This window comes from Xenopus tropicalis, chromosome 3 (assembly GCF_000004195.4).
Source record: "Xenopus tropicalis strain Nigerian chromosome 3, UCB_Xtro_10.0, whole genome shotgun sequence".
Taxonomy (NCBI): Eukaryota; Metazoa; Chordata; class Amphibia; order Anura; family Pipidae; genus Xenopus; species Xenopus tropicalis.
The window spans coordinates 62,409,333-62,427,116 of record NC_030679.2 but is presented as its reverse complement, the minus strand read 5'-3'; the positions used below and the strand labels follow the sequence as shown (position 1 = coordinate 62,427,116).

General features: G+C 36.3%; 1 protein-coding gene across 4 annotated transcripts in view; it reads right to left on the bottom strand.

Moving 5' to 3' along the window:
* The window catches only part of syt1 (synaptotagmin 1), a 269,823-nt gene that overhangs the window by 28,048 nt on the left and 223,991 nt on the right, over window positions 1-17,784 (bottom strand). For all 4 annotated transcript variants that reach the window (XM_018092261.2, XM_018092263.2, XM_018092262.2 and 1 more), the window contains one exon: window positions 3,616-3,733. In XM_018092261.2, the coding sequence (XP_017947750.1) occupies window positions 3,616-3,733 (118 nt within the window). The remainder of the gene's footprint in view (window positions 1-3,615; window positions 3,734-17,784) is intronic.

Here is a 17,784-nt window from a genome sequence, read left to right as displayed (position 1 = left end):
CATGATTGTATTTATTTAAGAGATTTAGGGCAATGACACACAAGAAGATTTGTCACCCATGTTATGGGCATCAGACCACACCGACTTGATGACCACAGTAGCGTTTTGTGGAAGACAAGTCTCCCCATGTTTTATTGCCCTTAGGAAGGTTTTATTCTGGGTAAATGATTGCAGCACAACTACCTAGTATACTAGATGTCCTTTGCTATTTTCCTAATTTTCCAAAAATCCAATCTTATAAATAAAGTAGTTTTTCTCTTATTATACTTACAGTCTGTGTTCAGATTTGATTAGAAGAAGCCGATTTTATCTGTTACTTTCAATATCCTATGCTTGAATAGATATACTCGTTCTCATATCCTTATCTCTGTCTAGCCACACAGAGTGACTTCCAGTTCAGAACTTTATCTTTTTTCAGATCATCATCTGCTTGCATCTTCTACACATAAAATGTGTCTTGTCTTGTGGGCAATAAGCCTTGTAACCTCATTCATAGTGCAGTGCCGGGGTTATTTGCTCTACTTCTGATAAAATAAATATTGGTGGCCGTACAGACTCATTTAACAAGGGTTAACAACACAACTGCAAGATATCGGTTTGAATTGAGTTTGCAGTGAGAAATTCTTCTTTAGATAGCAATAAAATCAATACTAATTTGCATGCTAATATTAAGCATTTAAAAGTACTGCCTAGAGCAGAAATGATGTATTTAGAACAGATGGATCTGCACAGAAACATATTCCTTTATAATGATATTACATAATGCATTATTTATATATTTCAAAAAATGTTAAATGGCAGAATATTGCTTGTCTGTATGTTTGATTATAAGTTCTCCAGCAACAGTACAGTACAGCATGTCTGTGAGTTTTAATTTTAATCTTTATTCTTGCAAAGGTCTAATTTTTTCTTTTGTGCTGTGTACTGACATTTTCAGACTCAATGACCCCATGCCCTGTACAGCTTGAAAACTAGTTTTTATTGCATGAGGAGCAGTGAAAATGTATGACATATTTCTGGTTACAAAGATGTGAATGAGAATGCATGACACATTTCCGGTCACAAGAATTAAACCCAAAAATACCTGAACCTGGCACGTGCACATCTGGCACATGTAAAATATGTTTGCCTTGTGCATCTGACGAATTTGTTCTTTGCTATAACATTTCATTGTTAGATGTTTGTAATGGCACAAGGCAGGTTGTCTTCTAATGAAAGTTACTACATTCCGTATTAAAATGAAATCTATAAAATAATGCAAATGAATGTTTTTGCTATTTTGCTACTGATTTTAGTATGTTATGCAAACCACACTCATTTAAAAATACAGGTATCGGACCCCTTATCCGGAAACCCGTTATCCAGAAAGCTCCGAATTACGGAAAGCCCGTCTCCCATAGACTCCATTATAAACAAATAATTCATAATTTTAAAACTGATTTTCTTTTTTTATGTAGAAATAAAACAGTACCTTGTAATTGATCCTAACTAAGATATAAATAATCCTTATTGGATGCAAAACAATCCTATTGGGTTTAATTAATGTTTTATTAATTTTTTAGCAGACTTAAGGTGTGGAGATCCAAATTATGGAAAGACCCCTTATCCGGAATACCCTTGGTCCCGAGCATTCTGGATAATGGGTCCTATACCTGTATTATGAAGTAAATTTCCATAATTACAAGATTACATATATGAAGGACAAACACCCTTTAAAGACAATCAATATGAGGAAAAAAAAACCCTGTCAAGAAGAGAAATGGGACTTTTTTGATTTTAACTTTAAGCAGGCCAGGACTTGTAGGAAGGCCACAAAGGCCCTGGCCTAGGGCAGCACAAAATATGCTGCCCAGCTGCATCTGTCTCTGAAGCACTGAACGTGCAAGAGTCCCTAGTCCCCAGCATCTGGAAGAACTAATAAGGTATTGGGTGGGTCCACATGTGTGGGGGGGGGCAAGAACCATCAGGTTGTCAAATCACAAAGCAGGGGGGCTGTCAGGCAGGTGGGTAGCATGGTTGAGGCTGGCCTAGGGTAGCCTAGTTTAGAAATCTGACCCTGGCTTTCAGATCTGAAATATTAATGCTATATTAATTTGTATAAAAAAGAGGAGCAGGAATTGGTAAGTGACATGAGAAATAATGGGAGATAAATGACTTCATTTTAGGAATTCTTTATTTAAAAAGGAACACATTTTATTACAGTTTTGATATATGGAGGATTAAAGTATATGACCAAGTCAGTAGGAATCTGGAGCTAGGTGTACAGTGGTATGACAAAAAAATTTCAAAATAATAAAAAATGCTATTTGAGAACATATATTTGAGAATACCAAAAATTGGACAGAGGAGACCAAGCTTTTTTGTTAAAAATCTGATGTATTATCAACTACAATGTTCATTTTGCCCACACAGAGCAAATATTTAAAATGTGATGTGACTGCGTATAAAAATAGTGAAGTGGTTTCCAGGCTGAACGTTAGTGAAGGCTGGTGAGATGAGAGGGACACCAGTGGGTGTCCGTGTCAGCAGTTTGTGGTTGCAGAAAGAACAATTATTAAGATCATAATTTGAATACTCTTAGCTTTGTGTGTGTTATTTGATATTTTTGTCATGGTTTTGGCTTAACGTAAAGAGCAGAAGCCAGACTTTGAGGGATGCAGTGGATAATTAACATAAATACATGACTATAATTAAGTGAAGGTAAGAGTTCAGAGGCATAATTTGAGCATTTCTAGAATGTATATGTTAGAGGTACATGATACTACATGATAGTATTATTAGATTTGTTACACAGTATATAATAATTTCCCTGTGCATTTGACCTATATTGCGTTTTAATGTATTGTTATCTCATATTTGGCGCCCTGTGCTTGAACTATTCTCCAGTCTGATGAATTGCTATTATTATGAATCGGCAGCAGATGATGTCTTAACATGCTTATTGTACAAAAAGATATGTATGTTATATACTTTTGCAAAGAATAACACCCAGCAATGAGAACGAGAAGTTGCTGCACTATAAAGCTTGTTAATGGGGCTGAAAAGATGCTGATCTCAAATCAACAAGATAGCAATTTATGATATTGCTTATGCATCAGATTGGTGAGACAAACATATACTGTCTCCACATGTCTACTGGACTAGGGAACTGATTTATAAAGGCATGAATACATATCAGTTTTAATTAGTTAGTCCCTGGAATTATATAGATTACATAAAACAAAATGTACTGTATATATCTAAAATGTCTCTAGGTACTCATGCTTTTTTTCTAGGGAAAAGATATTTTGGACAATGCTAAACACTGCTGTTCAAATTAAGTAGTGTATTATTTCATTTACATGAAACCATAAAAACAGTTTTTGGCAAGGTATATAACAATAGCTACTTTATATACCCTAAAAGACAAATCAATGGCTCTGTATATAAACCCTCAATATGTTTATATTATAAAGCCCAGTAGAGAAAAATGCCTTGTTAGTAAGGTTAACTGTTTCATATTTAAACTGAAGTAGTAATAATTATTCTGTTTATATTACTTTCAGTTGTTTTTTGCATATCACACAAAGATTTAAATAAAACAGATTTAATTATACATAAATGTATTCTATTTACCTGATAAACCACCAACATCCATCTTCTTTAGGTTCTTTGCCTCGAGAATAACAACTGTTAGCTTGCCAGCCGTAGGTACGTAGCGGAGGGAAAAGCAGATGTCACCCAGTTTTTCTTGCTGTGAAAACAAATCAAGCAATAAATTAGAGCAGGATGCGGAAAATAATATTGTTTTCTACCATAATTCTGAATATATGTGAATCCAATTGTATCATGTTACAGTGATAAGTTAACTAGGTAGCTTGAGGGACAATAAATTTGACACATTTTTAAATTCATTGTACAGGTGTATATAGAAAACTTCATTATCTTTGCCACTCTGTCTTTGGGTGCTTTTATTATTTGGCACCACTAACAGTGAGTGACCTTGTGAATGTAGCCAATGACGGTATAGCTACAGGAAGTGCCATTTACCGCGTTTGGCATCTGTAACTAGCTCATAAGGTGCCTATCAACTGTTAGTATTTGTTTACCCGCTGATTACTTTGAACATACCTACCCCAAGATCCTGAAGTTCCAGGGCCAAATTTCCAATATTATTTAGAAATCTAGAGAGTTTTAAATAATATTAAAAGGCCAAAATAAAATCCAGTTTGTACTTAAACTTGCATTTGTAAACAAGTCCTCTGATCTTCAACATAAATATATGATATCAGTAAACACTTCATTAAATATAGTATATATTTAATAAAGTGGGCGGTAAACATGCTAATGTCTTATTGCTTTGAAAGGGTTGATCTGATTTAATAGAGAGTTTTGGGACAGCAGAGAGCTGTATCATGAGTTTAAACAAACCATTTATTGTGCCATTCTTGCTGAGCTGTTTTTTAATTATATTTTTGTTGTCCTTTCAGTTATCTGCCATTAAATACTCTTATTTAGAAACATAGTCTGCACTTAAATTAAATGCCCACCTAAAGTGTTTTTAAATGAGAAGGAAAGGTAAAAGCTAAGTAAGCTTTATCAGAAAGGTCTATGTAAATACAGCCATGAGCACTTACAGAAAAGCTGTGACAGAGTCCTCTATCACAAGAAACACAGGATTTCTTGTCTTCTTTTTTGTAAATTTGTTCTTAGGGTATCTGACTTCCTCTCTCAGAAAAATCCTTCATTTCCACGGCCAGAGTCTGCGCAGCTCTCTTCTCTCTCCTTTCTCCTGCCCCCCCCCATAAGAATTTATAAAACTCATTCCCCCACCCTTAGGAATGTGTAGTCTATAATAAAGGCTAGAGCTGCAGCAGGAAGCTATGAACACCAAGCTAAAATGGCAGCTGCAATCTTAAACAAACAGGGGGAGCTTCTAGGCTGTTTACTCATATATGATAAAGCTTTCTGCAGAATAAATATAGTGACTATGTGACACTAATGTGGCAAAATTTATTGGTAGTAAAATGCCAAAATGACTCTCCTTCTCCTTTAAATAAAGAAGTATATGTAATTCTAAATAACTTTTCAGATATATTTATTACGAGTTAACTAAACGTTAACTCAAAACAAGCAGTGGAGGTAATGGTATCACGCAGACATTGTTTGAATAGTGATTATATTTATAAATAATTTGAAAATAAGTAAAATTAATATATTTTGGAAAGTTTGTTAGAATGGCATATCTTTACTATGCAAAAATAAAAAATCCCCTTGGCATCCCTTTTCATTTTGAATCAGAAGTTAGAAAAGTAAAAAACTTTTCAGAGAACAACTGGGGATATTTGTCAAAATTTTCAGAAAAAAGTAACCTGATGGTGTTTTCTGAGCTTTTTCAATCTGTCAAGTGGCACATAAGGGGATATAAAGGTGGTTTAGAGAACAGTAAATTGGAATTCCTACCACTTTCATGTGTTCAAAATATCAGCTGTCAACTGCCTTATCATTACACAATCGTAAATCTTGTAAGTTACAGTTATTATAAGCTATAAGGCAATTATACAGCGTCAGTGAAAAATCAGAAATGTTTTATTTGATTTTATTTGACAACCAGCAACGGAAACATCCAGTACTTAGTCAGCACTTTGTGATCAGTATCAGCTACATGTCACAGAGAATAGATTCAATAGGAATTATCCTATAGAAAAATGACTATTGAGTTAAGAATATTATATTTGTTCTTTGTAATTTTGGGGAATGAAAAGTTAGGGATATGAAGTTAGGAAAGCCCTGCAGAATGTTAGTACTATGTTTTAAGTCATCCAAATTGCATGTTTATTTACATCTTGTGAAAATCAAACATATTCAGATGGGAGTCTGAACAAAGCCTAACATGGTGGTTGGAGAATAACATAAGATCCTGGTAGCAGCATGAACATGAAAATCCTGTTGTAGCATTAAAAATTGAAATATATAATAATAGAAAAACAATAATATACACGGTATAAGAAAGGCAGAACTCCATTAGTTTGACTGATAATATAGTCAATAGAGGGCAGTGTGTTAGCAAAATCTATAGGTGAATTTCAATTATTGTCCACCAACAAAAACTCCAACTCTCTTTGGATAAAATATAATATTGTAGCATGTACTAAGTACAGATTGCAAATGTATTAAACATTTATACAACAGAAAGGTACCGTTAACTACATTTAGAAACGGAAATATTTTCTGTCAACCAAATAATGTATTTGTTTTGTGAATTCTTTTACATGTTTAGTTTGCCTCTTCTCTACCTATATAAAACAGACACAACATGCAACATACAAAGCACTGCTTTTTCTCTTTCAAAAGAAAAATGATGTAGATAGTTTATTCAAGTATGCTCCTTCTGTATATTTCACCTTCTATGAACTAGAATATCTCCCTTGGGATCCTGAGAATGATTATGTTTCAGGAGGTTAGCAGCATTTAATGCTCGCCTAGCAACAAAGGGAGTAAGTAGCTGGGTGATGGTGCATTCAAAGGCAACAAAGGGAGGTTGAAGTAAATAAACTAAACATTAATGGGTGATCAGGTAATATGCAGAATTGCACAAAAGGCATATTTTATGGTGATCCTTGTGCTGACGTTTCTACTGGTGTTAAACAGCATGAGATGCTATACATTCAGTTTGGTTCTTTTGTAAAACTGATTCTTATTTAGGTTGACATTAAATATGTATGCGTTATTCCTAATTATGTCATACAGCAATAGAAAATTAAATGTTCAGAAAGGTTTGTTGGTATAGCTGCTGTTTATACAGTTTTACCTGATCATATGTAGGGTTGGAATTGCCTAACCAGCAGAGCACCTAGTGATTTCCATGTTGAACCCCAGCCCTTTTGGGCCGCAGTCTAGGAAATTCCTATTAGCACTTTAACACCTAGTACATATTTCACTTCCTGCATCCAACTGTGCAATAATTATGACTTAAATGGTTCTCTTGTAGGCCTTAGGATGCCCAAGGCCCCTGCTGGGATTTAAATGGCTTGCAGAGCAAAGATTGGGTATACTATCCATAGTACACATGTTATATAGAAATAAAGCATTTTCCGTTTTTTTTCTATAGTAACACATATAGAATAACTATTTTGAGCTGTTATAAAAGAATAGCAACCAATCAGACCTCTACTTTCATTTTCTAGCTGTAGTACTCTGATCAAAGGTAATTGCTGATTTGTTGGCAAATTAGCTTTTTAATGTGTGGATAGTGAGCAGGTCCTGTTGGTATTGCTGAAAGGAGCAGTTAACTTTGTGTTGTAATCTTTCTATATTGCTACAGTAAAAAAATGATGTTGCCTGGAAACATATTTGTATTTGCATTACAAAATATCCACTTTTTTTTAACATGAATTCAATGAATAATGTTTGCACTGTACTTTTCAGTGTCTCCATTTTTAGTCCTTATGGAGTACATCATTAGATTCAATGACAGACTGGGGGTGTCTGGGGCTCATCGGAGCTGTCACCTCAGGGGCGCCCCACCCCAGGCATAAACCTTCCCCCGAGTGGGGCCCTGCAGTGCTGCACTTACTTGATTAGCTGGGCCCCCTGTGGTCAGTGAGCTGCAGACTTGGAAAGGGAGGGCAGGAGCTCCTGTGCTTGCATGTTCTTTACCCTACACAGGCTTCTGTACTGCTCCTTTTCTCACTGAAGTCTAAGTCCCAGTAGTGCTGCACAGGGATTGGATTGGTGAAGTTTGAACAGCAGGGGGGCCCAGCTAATCAAGTAAGTGCAGCATGTCGGGTCCCCCTAACACCCAAAAACCCACTAAGCCTGGGACTGTCCCCCCTATGGTGGCCCTGGGAGCTGGATATGGTTGGAGTGGCCCACAAGGACTGGGGCCCACCAGATTTTTTTCCAGGTGTTTCACAAGCCCAGTCCAAAACTGACATAGATTATCAATAGTGATGAACGAATCTGTCCCATTCTGCCGAAAAATTAAAGAAACAACGAAAAGTTTGTTGCGCAACTTTTGTGTTGCACGTGGCTTTTTTTTTAACGCGATCGTGCCTATTTTGACAAGACTGTACCCAAGTTGACGTGATTGCACCTATTTTGACATGCCTGAGACTAATTTTGGCGCACAACAAATTTTTCGGCTGTGAATTTTTGCAGAAATTTCGGGAAACAATTCATCAATGGCGAAATTCAGAAATTTACTGCAAATCCATGCCTGGCGAAAAAAAATCACTCATCACTAAATATCAAAGTATAGACAGTACTTCTGTAAACTCTACCTGCACAGTTGAAGACAAAATATGAATTTCACTAAATCAGTTATATCAAACAAATGCACTCCATGCATGTTAGTTAAGAAATTTGACATTCTAAACAACCAGTAAAAATTTTGTGCATTTATCATAGGGGGAGCTGTTGGTGGGACCCTATCATGGGCACTATTCTGCCAACTAAAATATGCCAGGCTAAAAAAATCCCCGTACTTGTCTTAGGCTTATGTCAGCAATATGCAAGCCATCACCCATTAGAAAACTAAAAATGAAAAATGAAACAAAAAAACCCCATAATTTTAGGACTTGCCAATGATAGTACTGTAACCATTAAATTCTTTTGATACAACTTTTATTAGTTAAGCTAGTGGGTCTCTAACTTTTCAACTCTAGACAGTGAAAGAGGCTCCAGAATGTACAGATTTTTAGCCCCAGGGAGTTATACAACCCTACCATATGAAGTGACAAAGATCTATACAGAAGAAAGTTACATTCCTCTCTAGTTTCCTAAGCGATGTGATTTGCAGAAGATGGTCTCTTGTGGCCTAATTATTATATAGGTAACCATGCGGCTCCTTTGGAATATTTTTTATCTTCTGCTCAAATAAATAATGTATTGGAGAAAATGACTTTGATCATTACATGAAAACTGTGAAAGAATGTTGGAAGCTCCACTCATGTAGCTCTCGAATTCAGTATTAGTACTTTCTATTAGAAGAGTAGACTGACAGAGAGCTTAGCACTTATATAGCGTGCCATGCATGCTTTCTTTAATTGAAACATATCTCATGAACAGCAAATTTAAACAGCACCCCCATCTTGTACTTGTTTTACCAGTCTATAACATCTTGAGAGTTAAATATGGCAATATCTAGGTTTTATAACATTTATTAACACCAATGGCACAACCTGAAAGTTACTCATAATTTGAGCACTCTGGCTCAAGCTTTACTCTACATATAAACCTTCCAACACTTTGCAGCATAGATATCTGCAGGTTATATTTACTCACCTCCATTGTATTTATACATGTATGTGCTGGCAACAGGCAAAGAAAGGAATATCTTCAATATATTTGCCAATATAACAAAAGCAGTAACAGTAACTTTTGATACGCTTTCAAACTAAAAATATTATCTTGAAACACAATAAATTTAAATAATACTATGGAAAGATCCCTTATCCAGAAGAGCATAGGTCCAGAGCATTCTGGATAACTGACCCCATACCTGTATTTCCTTAACAAATTTAAACAGATATATACTGTAAATTGTGGTTTGAAATGCAACAGCATTAAGGGGTGCAAGGCCATGCCCCTTAGGGCTCATTCAGTGAGCACTTTTTCTTACCTTATGGGCAACAAAAAATCTTCAATGGGGTGCATTGGTGGCGCAGGCCAGTATTGCTTTCTGCCTGCCTATGTGTCTCCCTCTGACCACCCCTCATAAACACATGGCTATATTCATGGTGTTGGTTGTAGGTCTCTGTGCTTCAAAATGGATTGCGGTCAATTACCAGGTAGATGGCAGATTTTGAACCCTGCCTTCTTCATAGTAAATGGCTCCTCATAGCTTCATGCTCTTGTGTATTTTACTGACTATACACTCAGTAACTTCACATACTAAATTTTAGGCTGCTAGATCATGCCCCCAGTGTATCTGTATGATTTACACTAGCACTAAAGACAGCTATAAGGAAAGTTGTGGTTAGACAGCCCAGTGAATAATGAAAGCTTAAACAAGGCAGGCTGTAAGTCACATTTTCACAGAAGGTAGGAAATACAAAGCAGGGGGTGAAACTGTTAAAATCCTTAATATTAGATATAGTGACATTTTAATTACATTTCCCTTCATCCAAAGAACCGCTGAAGCAGTTAACAGGAATGGAAGCTAATATCTTGCATGCAGATCACACACACCTGAAAGCACTGACTATTTTGCTTCATATAATTTCTACTCTGTAGTATCTAGAAAATATGCATATAACACGACAGGATATCACATTCACATTTGTCTCGGGCAGGTCACAAATGAGAAACTAATTGAGTTCATCAGCTAGGTATTCCAAATGTCCTTAATCATGCAAATTAAATTGAAGCCCCAGAAATGTCAGAAGAACTGGGAGACTTACAATCTGTCATCACTAAAATATTGTATTGAAAAATTGCACACTATGCATTTAACATATTTATGCCATTGTTACACAAAAATAAATGGGAAACTGCTTGCTTGCAAAGTATAGATTTCATTCTATAAGAATATAGGCTGTACCTTTCTGACGGCTGCTTATTGCTGCTTTTGTTCTTCTTATCTCTCAAGATATGATAAATGCCTTATGTAATGATGTCTCAGAAAACATAAAACAGCCATTTCCTAGAGTTATTTTAACAGGCATATGGTTATTAATATTTTATGTTATTTATTTTTATCTTCTGTTTTGCTTTGTTGTTTTTTTTTTTGGGGGGGGGGCATATATTTAATTGAAAAACAAAACATCCTGCATAATTGTGCTTAGAACAGGGATATCTCCTGTACAGGCTGTGAGACAACATAGTGGTTTGTCCTTGCTTTGAACAATATCATTTATGGCCTTGTTTGTCTGATCATCACCAACACCATTCATCACCCACTGGCAGCTTGGTCATAGTTCTACCTGGCTTGATGAAAGGTGATGTAGAACAAAAGGAGGGCAATGGGAGGTTATAAAAAAACTTGTGGCTTGAAAACCTGAGAGACAATGGTAGCTTAGGCGAGGTTAAAATCTGATAAAGTAACATATTTATGGAATAATAAATACATACTCAGCTCAAGGATTCCAAATGGCAAATAAAAAACAAATGAATCGAGTCACGTTACATACAGAGTTGGACTAGGGTACCTGTGGCCCACCGGGCACTCAACTCAAGGGCACACCACCAAGCCACCGCCGCACACCATCCCCCAGCCCCCGCTGCTCTACTTACTTGGTTGTTACAAATTTAAATGGCCCTGCTTTTCACAGTGGAACACATGAAAGCAGAGCGGGATGCAGTGGTGACTGGGGGCAGCTGGCTTGTGGTAAGGTGGCAGGGCCCAACAGGTTTGGGCCCCACTAAGATTTTTTATGGTGTCCCGATAGGCCAACTCTGTTTACAGACAGGGTCCAACCCTATTTCCATATACTAGAGTATAATGTTTGAGGGAACAACCTACTCTGAGACAAACTGCAGACTTTAGAAAACACAATGAAGATAATGTGCTGCTTTGTTGCCCTGTCAATATGGCTTCAGTATAGAAGTTGACACACACACACACATATATATACACACACAAACACAATGAGGAAAGGTTCATTGCCCATAATGAGCTATGCTTTTAAACTTTGCTTTCAGTACATAGAGATGGTGCATTTAACCTATGCATATGCATTATTCCTACATGCATTTTATTTTAAAAACCTAAAGTATACTAATACAATATACATATCATCTTAATCATGAACCATGTAAGCCTGTCTGCTATGTGTCTGAGTGTGGGGTTCGGGGTTAGAATAGATTATGCTCCTCTCTTTTTACTGTATGATTTTCTAGCTCTGAGCAAAGGAATATAAGCTTTACAATTCTTTTCCAAGATGTTAGCACTTCAAAATATTTTGTTAACTGTGTACATGAGGAGTGTTGCTCTTCTGCAGAAATGTGAAGATGCTTCACAAGTAAACACTATTATTTGGGCTTTATGAAAATGCTACTTGATTGTCATTAGCTGAAAAGCCTGCGCAATCATCTGTCTCTTACACACTCTAAAAGGCTATGGTTGAAAGCACTTTAAATCAGAGATTAGACAGAGGAAATGCTCTTCTGTTTCTAAATAGGGGTCACAGTGTCAACTCTCACGTGTCTCAGTTCAAGGGAAATACTTAAAAAGGAAAAAAAAAAGGAAAAAAGTCTAAAGATTTTTCTTTGAAGCGAAACTAAAAGGAAGTCTCACAGCAATGACATTTCTTTGCACTTTGCCTCTTACCACTAATGCCTACAGATGGGTGCCGTGCTCTGCTGGTTGCATCTCATTCTGTTTTGCAACTTGGCTTCTTCTTAGCTTCTGCCTGATTATATTTCTAAATGTCACTCACATTTATGTGGGCCATTGCACAAAACAAAATTAATTTAACGCAGAACAGAATCGTAATATTATTACTTTTGACAGCATGGAAAACTTATTAACTATAGCTTGTCACAAAGCTTTTCCATGAATGAATTAAACATTAAATGGAAACATAATATATGCTGAAGCTGTTTTCTTTTATACATGACAAGATGTTGCAAGATGTTAAACTGCACAATTCTACCATAATTACAGTAAAATGATGTGGCAATTGTATGGCATGGAGTGGTAATCTTTATCCTATTATGACAGGAAATAGGAAGACACCATGCAATTGCTTCCATGGAAAATAAGCTGACTTGCACAGGAAGCCTTGCAGTAAGAGTTACAAGAAATCGAGTGCTCAAAAGATTGGATTATAATGAGCACTCATTTTCCTTCAGTGCCAAGAAGCAAATGATAAGATCTGGGAATAAGTGGAAGTGATAAGAAACTTGGCAAAATACAGTTTCAGATTTATGAAATCCATTGTTACAGAACATGAGCAGAAGCAAGGAGCTTGTGCTTGGTGTTTTCACTTTCATGTGACTTTGGATTTACTCTGGGATTTTTTTCCCCTAAAGTATATATGAGAAGTGTTTAGGCACTGACTATTATGCTTCTTATGCATATGCACAATATGGAGGTATTACATGATGTATGTATATATATATATACATACATCATGTAAAAGGTAATATTTTCTTCTTCAGCTTGATACTGATTATTTTTAGTCAACTGACTGTGAAATATAAGGGTTTCCCATGTTACTCCTATACACATCCTGATTACTGCTTTGAATGGAATGGGAAATAAATGGTCTTCTGGAAGATCAATCTGTGCTTTGCATATCAAATACCATTTGCTTTCCTTAAACATTTCCCTTTCTGTCTCAGTAGGGTAGCATTTTGTTTTACTTTCAATTAGAGAATTGTCAAGAAATATGGGAAAAACACGTAAAAACAAATAAACATATATAATAATGAATTCAGTTTATTGATGAGATGGTGAGGAGAGAACACTATAAAAGCATATAGGTATATACTGTATATACATACATACAAGCATATTTATATACATACATACAAACATCTCAGGACAATGGAGAAAACATTTCAAATAATTTTAAAAATAATGATTTATCTTTCTTGTGGGTTAAATATGTAACAAATGTTGCAGATATATTTTGGAGAGCTGGTCATTTAATATACAATGTACTGTATATTAATGTGACATACAGGGCTGATATCCCAGGAGTAGTTATATTTAGATTTATGCAGGAGGCTTCTCTAAGCAGAAACCTCTTGCATTCTACTCTCTGCTGACATTTCTCTGGGCCCTGAATGAAAAGAAACCTATTCAGAGGGCAAGATACAGCTAATTCCCAGAAAATTAATTCTAAAATAATCTATTATGTTTTTAGTATTTATTAGAAACAAAAAATAAAATAAAAAAGATAGGTATAAAAAGATAGAATAAGGGCATTTAAAAGAGAAATTAAACATTTAGTAACAAGGTATTAAAGATAACTAATTATTCTCTACAGGAAGTGGTTTTCAGTAGAATATATAGCATAATGTTGAAGCAACCTGCAGACAACAACAACTATATTGCACTCCTGTTTGAGCATATGGCCTTTTCGCTCTTTATTCTCTTTTCAAGGAACTTTTATTTTTTTACTATTAAGCGGTGCATTTCGGTGCATGTCTTTTTTCTAACACTCTCTTTTTTTGGCTCCAACCAACCATTTATCTATAATTTCCTTATTTATCTGTGATATCCTCTTTCTTACGCAGCATACCTTACAACATTTTAATGTAACTGCACCTTTCTCACTTAGATACACGGCCTATATGTTTCCTATACCTGTGGCAAGCTGAATCAATATGTGCATAATCTAGAATGCATTAAAAAAAGATATAAATACATACATACATACATACATACATACAGCAGAAAGAATGTCCCAAGAGCTCTGAAGTCAGTGACATTTTTTATGGTCTTCATTTCTAATGGACTGACAATTGATGGCTCAATGACCCAGAGACTACCAGAGAAGCATATTTTTACATGCAGCAGCAAAACTGGATTTTATAATTTTTATAATTTTCCCTTGACATAAAAATACTATTTAACTCACCTATTTAAAGTATAATTAAAAATACATATCTCAGTGCACTTGCACCTGAAGAGTCAGGAGCAGAATTTTATGTCTGATACTTAGGCTACTTAGGACTGATACTGTATCAGTATGATAACCTTTAAGTGAATAAGGTAAATGAAACTCCATAAAGAGATTCTAAAAGGGAATATAAAATATATGCTCTTATGCTAGATTGGAAAATAATCCCTTAAATGCAAAAGTACAAGAACTTTTGTGTATTGCACAGTAAAAGAAATAAGATTCAAATGTTAAGAACTCCAACACAACTGTAAAAAGTTCAACCCGTGCTTTACAATATGGAGAGAATCAAAGAAAAGTCAAATAAGTTCTATTGACTTTCTCCTTGCTTTTAAAATAAATGTCCCCTGGATTTAATAATAACAGCAGACTTAACATTAAGAATTTGCTTCTAAGCCAACAATGCCAGGATATAAAGCTTGGAACTGGGGTGCTGTACTGAAAACAAATATATAAATAAAAAAAGACCATACGTGAAGACCATAATAGCTCCCCTGAAGTGGAAACCAAATGACTGTATGATGTTGTGGTACAATTTATTATTTAAGGGAATATTATTTTGAAATAAAGGAAAACTTCCCTCCAAGATCCCAGAGAGGTACCATACTGTTAAATTATGAATATGTATTTTGACTATATATTTGGAAACCTTAATCATTCATTAAAACAATAATAAAGTCTTCTTAGCCATTCCTATTCATTGTATTTTATTGTTTACTACTGTTATGTCAGTGCTTTATATAGCTGTTATAGCAATAATTGTGAGCTTTTGTAGGTAACATGATAGGCTTGTTAAATACTTGTTGTAAGGCACAGTATATTAAAATGTATTTTATTTCTCCTTTTAGAAATCAGACAAGTACCCTAAGTAGTTTCACATATAAATCCTTTACATAACTAGGACTGGCTTATTGCAATATACAACCAGTAGGTTTAGAAAGCCGAATAAACAACATAGAGGCATACACTGTGACTTAACCATGAAACACTGTTTAATTTAGTCTCCTGGGGCCCAATGAACCGGAACGCAGTATAGGGAAGCAGGGCATGACGGGGCTAGGAGGGCAGCCCTTCCCCCCTTCCCCCCTCCTGTTTGGGTTTTTGTTTGATCTGGCCAATGAGACTACTGGATGTTTCCCGGGCTTAGCAAGGGGAGGAGCGAGCGAGGACAGCTTACCTGCCATTCGGTTCCAGGCAGCAGGAGGATCAACAGCTCGCAACGTCCCACCCTCCCTATAATAGGGGGTTGTTGTCGTCGCAGTTAGCGGAGGGTACCTTACTCCGTGCCCCCAGGGGGAAGTTTAAAGGGTGGTACTTGTCAAGCAAGGAGAGTGTAGCCCGATTGGCCTGGGGTCCTGAGCGGCAGTTAGCCTCGGTTTAGGTCGGGCGAAAAGGAGGCAGGAACCAGGCGTTAAATTCGGGCGCAGGGCCAGCCCCTTGGAGGCGAGTAAGGGATTGTTGTTAATGTAAATTGTTGGTTACTTAAAATGTTTGTTATACAAACGGTTTTGTCAAGTTAATAATGTTACAAATGTTAACTGATGTTAAGTTATTGTTAATAAATAAATAACTGCGGCCTTCTCTTCCCAGCTACGGTGTCCGAGTGTGTTGTTAGGGAAAAGGTTAGGGGGTTAAGATGGGGGGAGGGGTAAGGGTTGCAGATTTGACGCTGCACCTGTCATGCCCGGGGGCCTTGACCCTCATATATAAAGGACAGACCTAAATAGCTGCAAGTGGCAGCTCTTTAGCCCTGTTATTATTTATGTTATATTTATGTTTAGCCTGTTATTTAATCCTAACTTTCCAAACTTTTACAAAGTCCTGTGTAACCAGTCAATTAACTATATATGTAGTTCAATTGGTTAAAGGAACAGTAACAACAAAAAAGAAAGTAATTAAAAATTAAGGTATATTACACTGTTGCCCAGTACTGGTAAAACTGCTGTGTTTGCTTCAGAAACGCTACTACAGTTTATACATATATATTTATATTATATATATATATATATACTGCTTGCAATTGTTATTCCTTTAACATACACCTCCTCCATCACATGTACTCAAAGTATGAGTAAAGGTGGTCAATAAAAGCTGCCGAATTGGTCCTTTTGGTCCTCATAGTTTTATTACATTTATTTGAACATTCTTAAGGGTTCATTTACTAAAGGTTGATAAGCGTTATCGCATGCTTTTTTGCGTTAAAATTGCCGTGAAAAAAAAACCCGCGTGATTCACTAAAGTATTACGCATGCGTTAAGTCGCATATCGCGTATGTTGTATAGCACGCAACCAAATGCGTTAATTAGTGAATAGAAATAGTATTAACGCATGATTCACAAATACATATGAAGCATTAAATGCGCTAAATATCGCATTAGTCTGTGCGAAAATTAACACCTACTTTGGGCAGGCGGTAATTATAGAAAAGTACAGTTCATGAGCATTTGGCAACACAATATGGACTTTGCAGTGTTATTTATTCAAGTATGTGTTGGCCCTAGAGTGATGCAGCCTCCAGTTTGCAGGGAAATGTTCATTTTCAGAACAGTAGTTTTCCGAAAGTAATGGCGTGTATGGCTAATATGGCGTGGGTTTTTTTGCACGCGGTGACAATTTATGTGCGCTTCTTTAATTAGCGTGCGTTGCATCAAATACCGCACAAAAATAGTCTTTGTGACTTAAATAACGCAAACAGCATCGCATCTAAATTAACGCAAGTATCCTTTTAGTGAATCGTGCGTTAAAGGAGACATATCCTATAAAAATTAAGAATGTACCAGTGAATTATACTCCTCTAGATATAGAAGGATTGTGCTTAAAAAAGTTGTGTTTCAGATTTATTGAGAAATTCCACCAAAACCCCACTAGCCACGCCCACCTGTTCCACTTCCTGCTGGCTGAATTCTCTGGATGAGCTGGGGAGCCGGCGGCCCTCCGTACACTGCACTGTAGGACAGGAACCAATCAGCAGCTAGGCTGACCTGATAGGGAACTGAAGCCTGTCTTTGCTTGTGTGAGTGCAGGGCTGTGATTGGCTCTCCCCCTCCTACTGTGCTTCTGGCAGGGACCGTTAGGACACGCCCACTCTTCATTTCAAACTCGGACAGAGAAGTGATAGGATCTATAGGGAGCTCCAATAAAGGGGCCATTGTTACAGATAGGATGAATTTTTAGCACAAAGTGAAACCAGAACCATATATTATTCATAATTGCCTACAAAATTAGGGTTTTC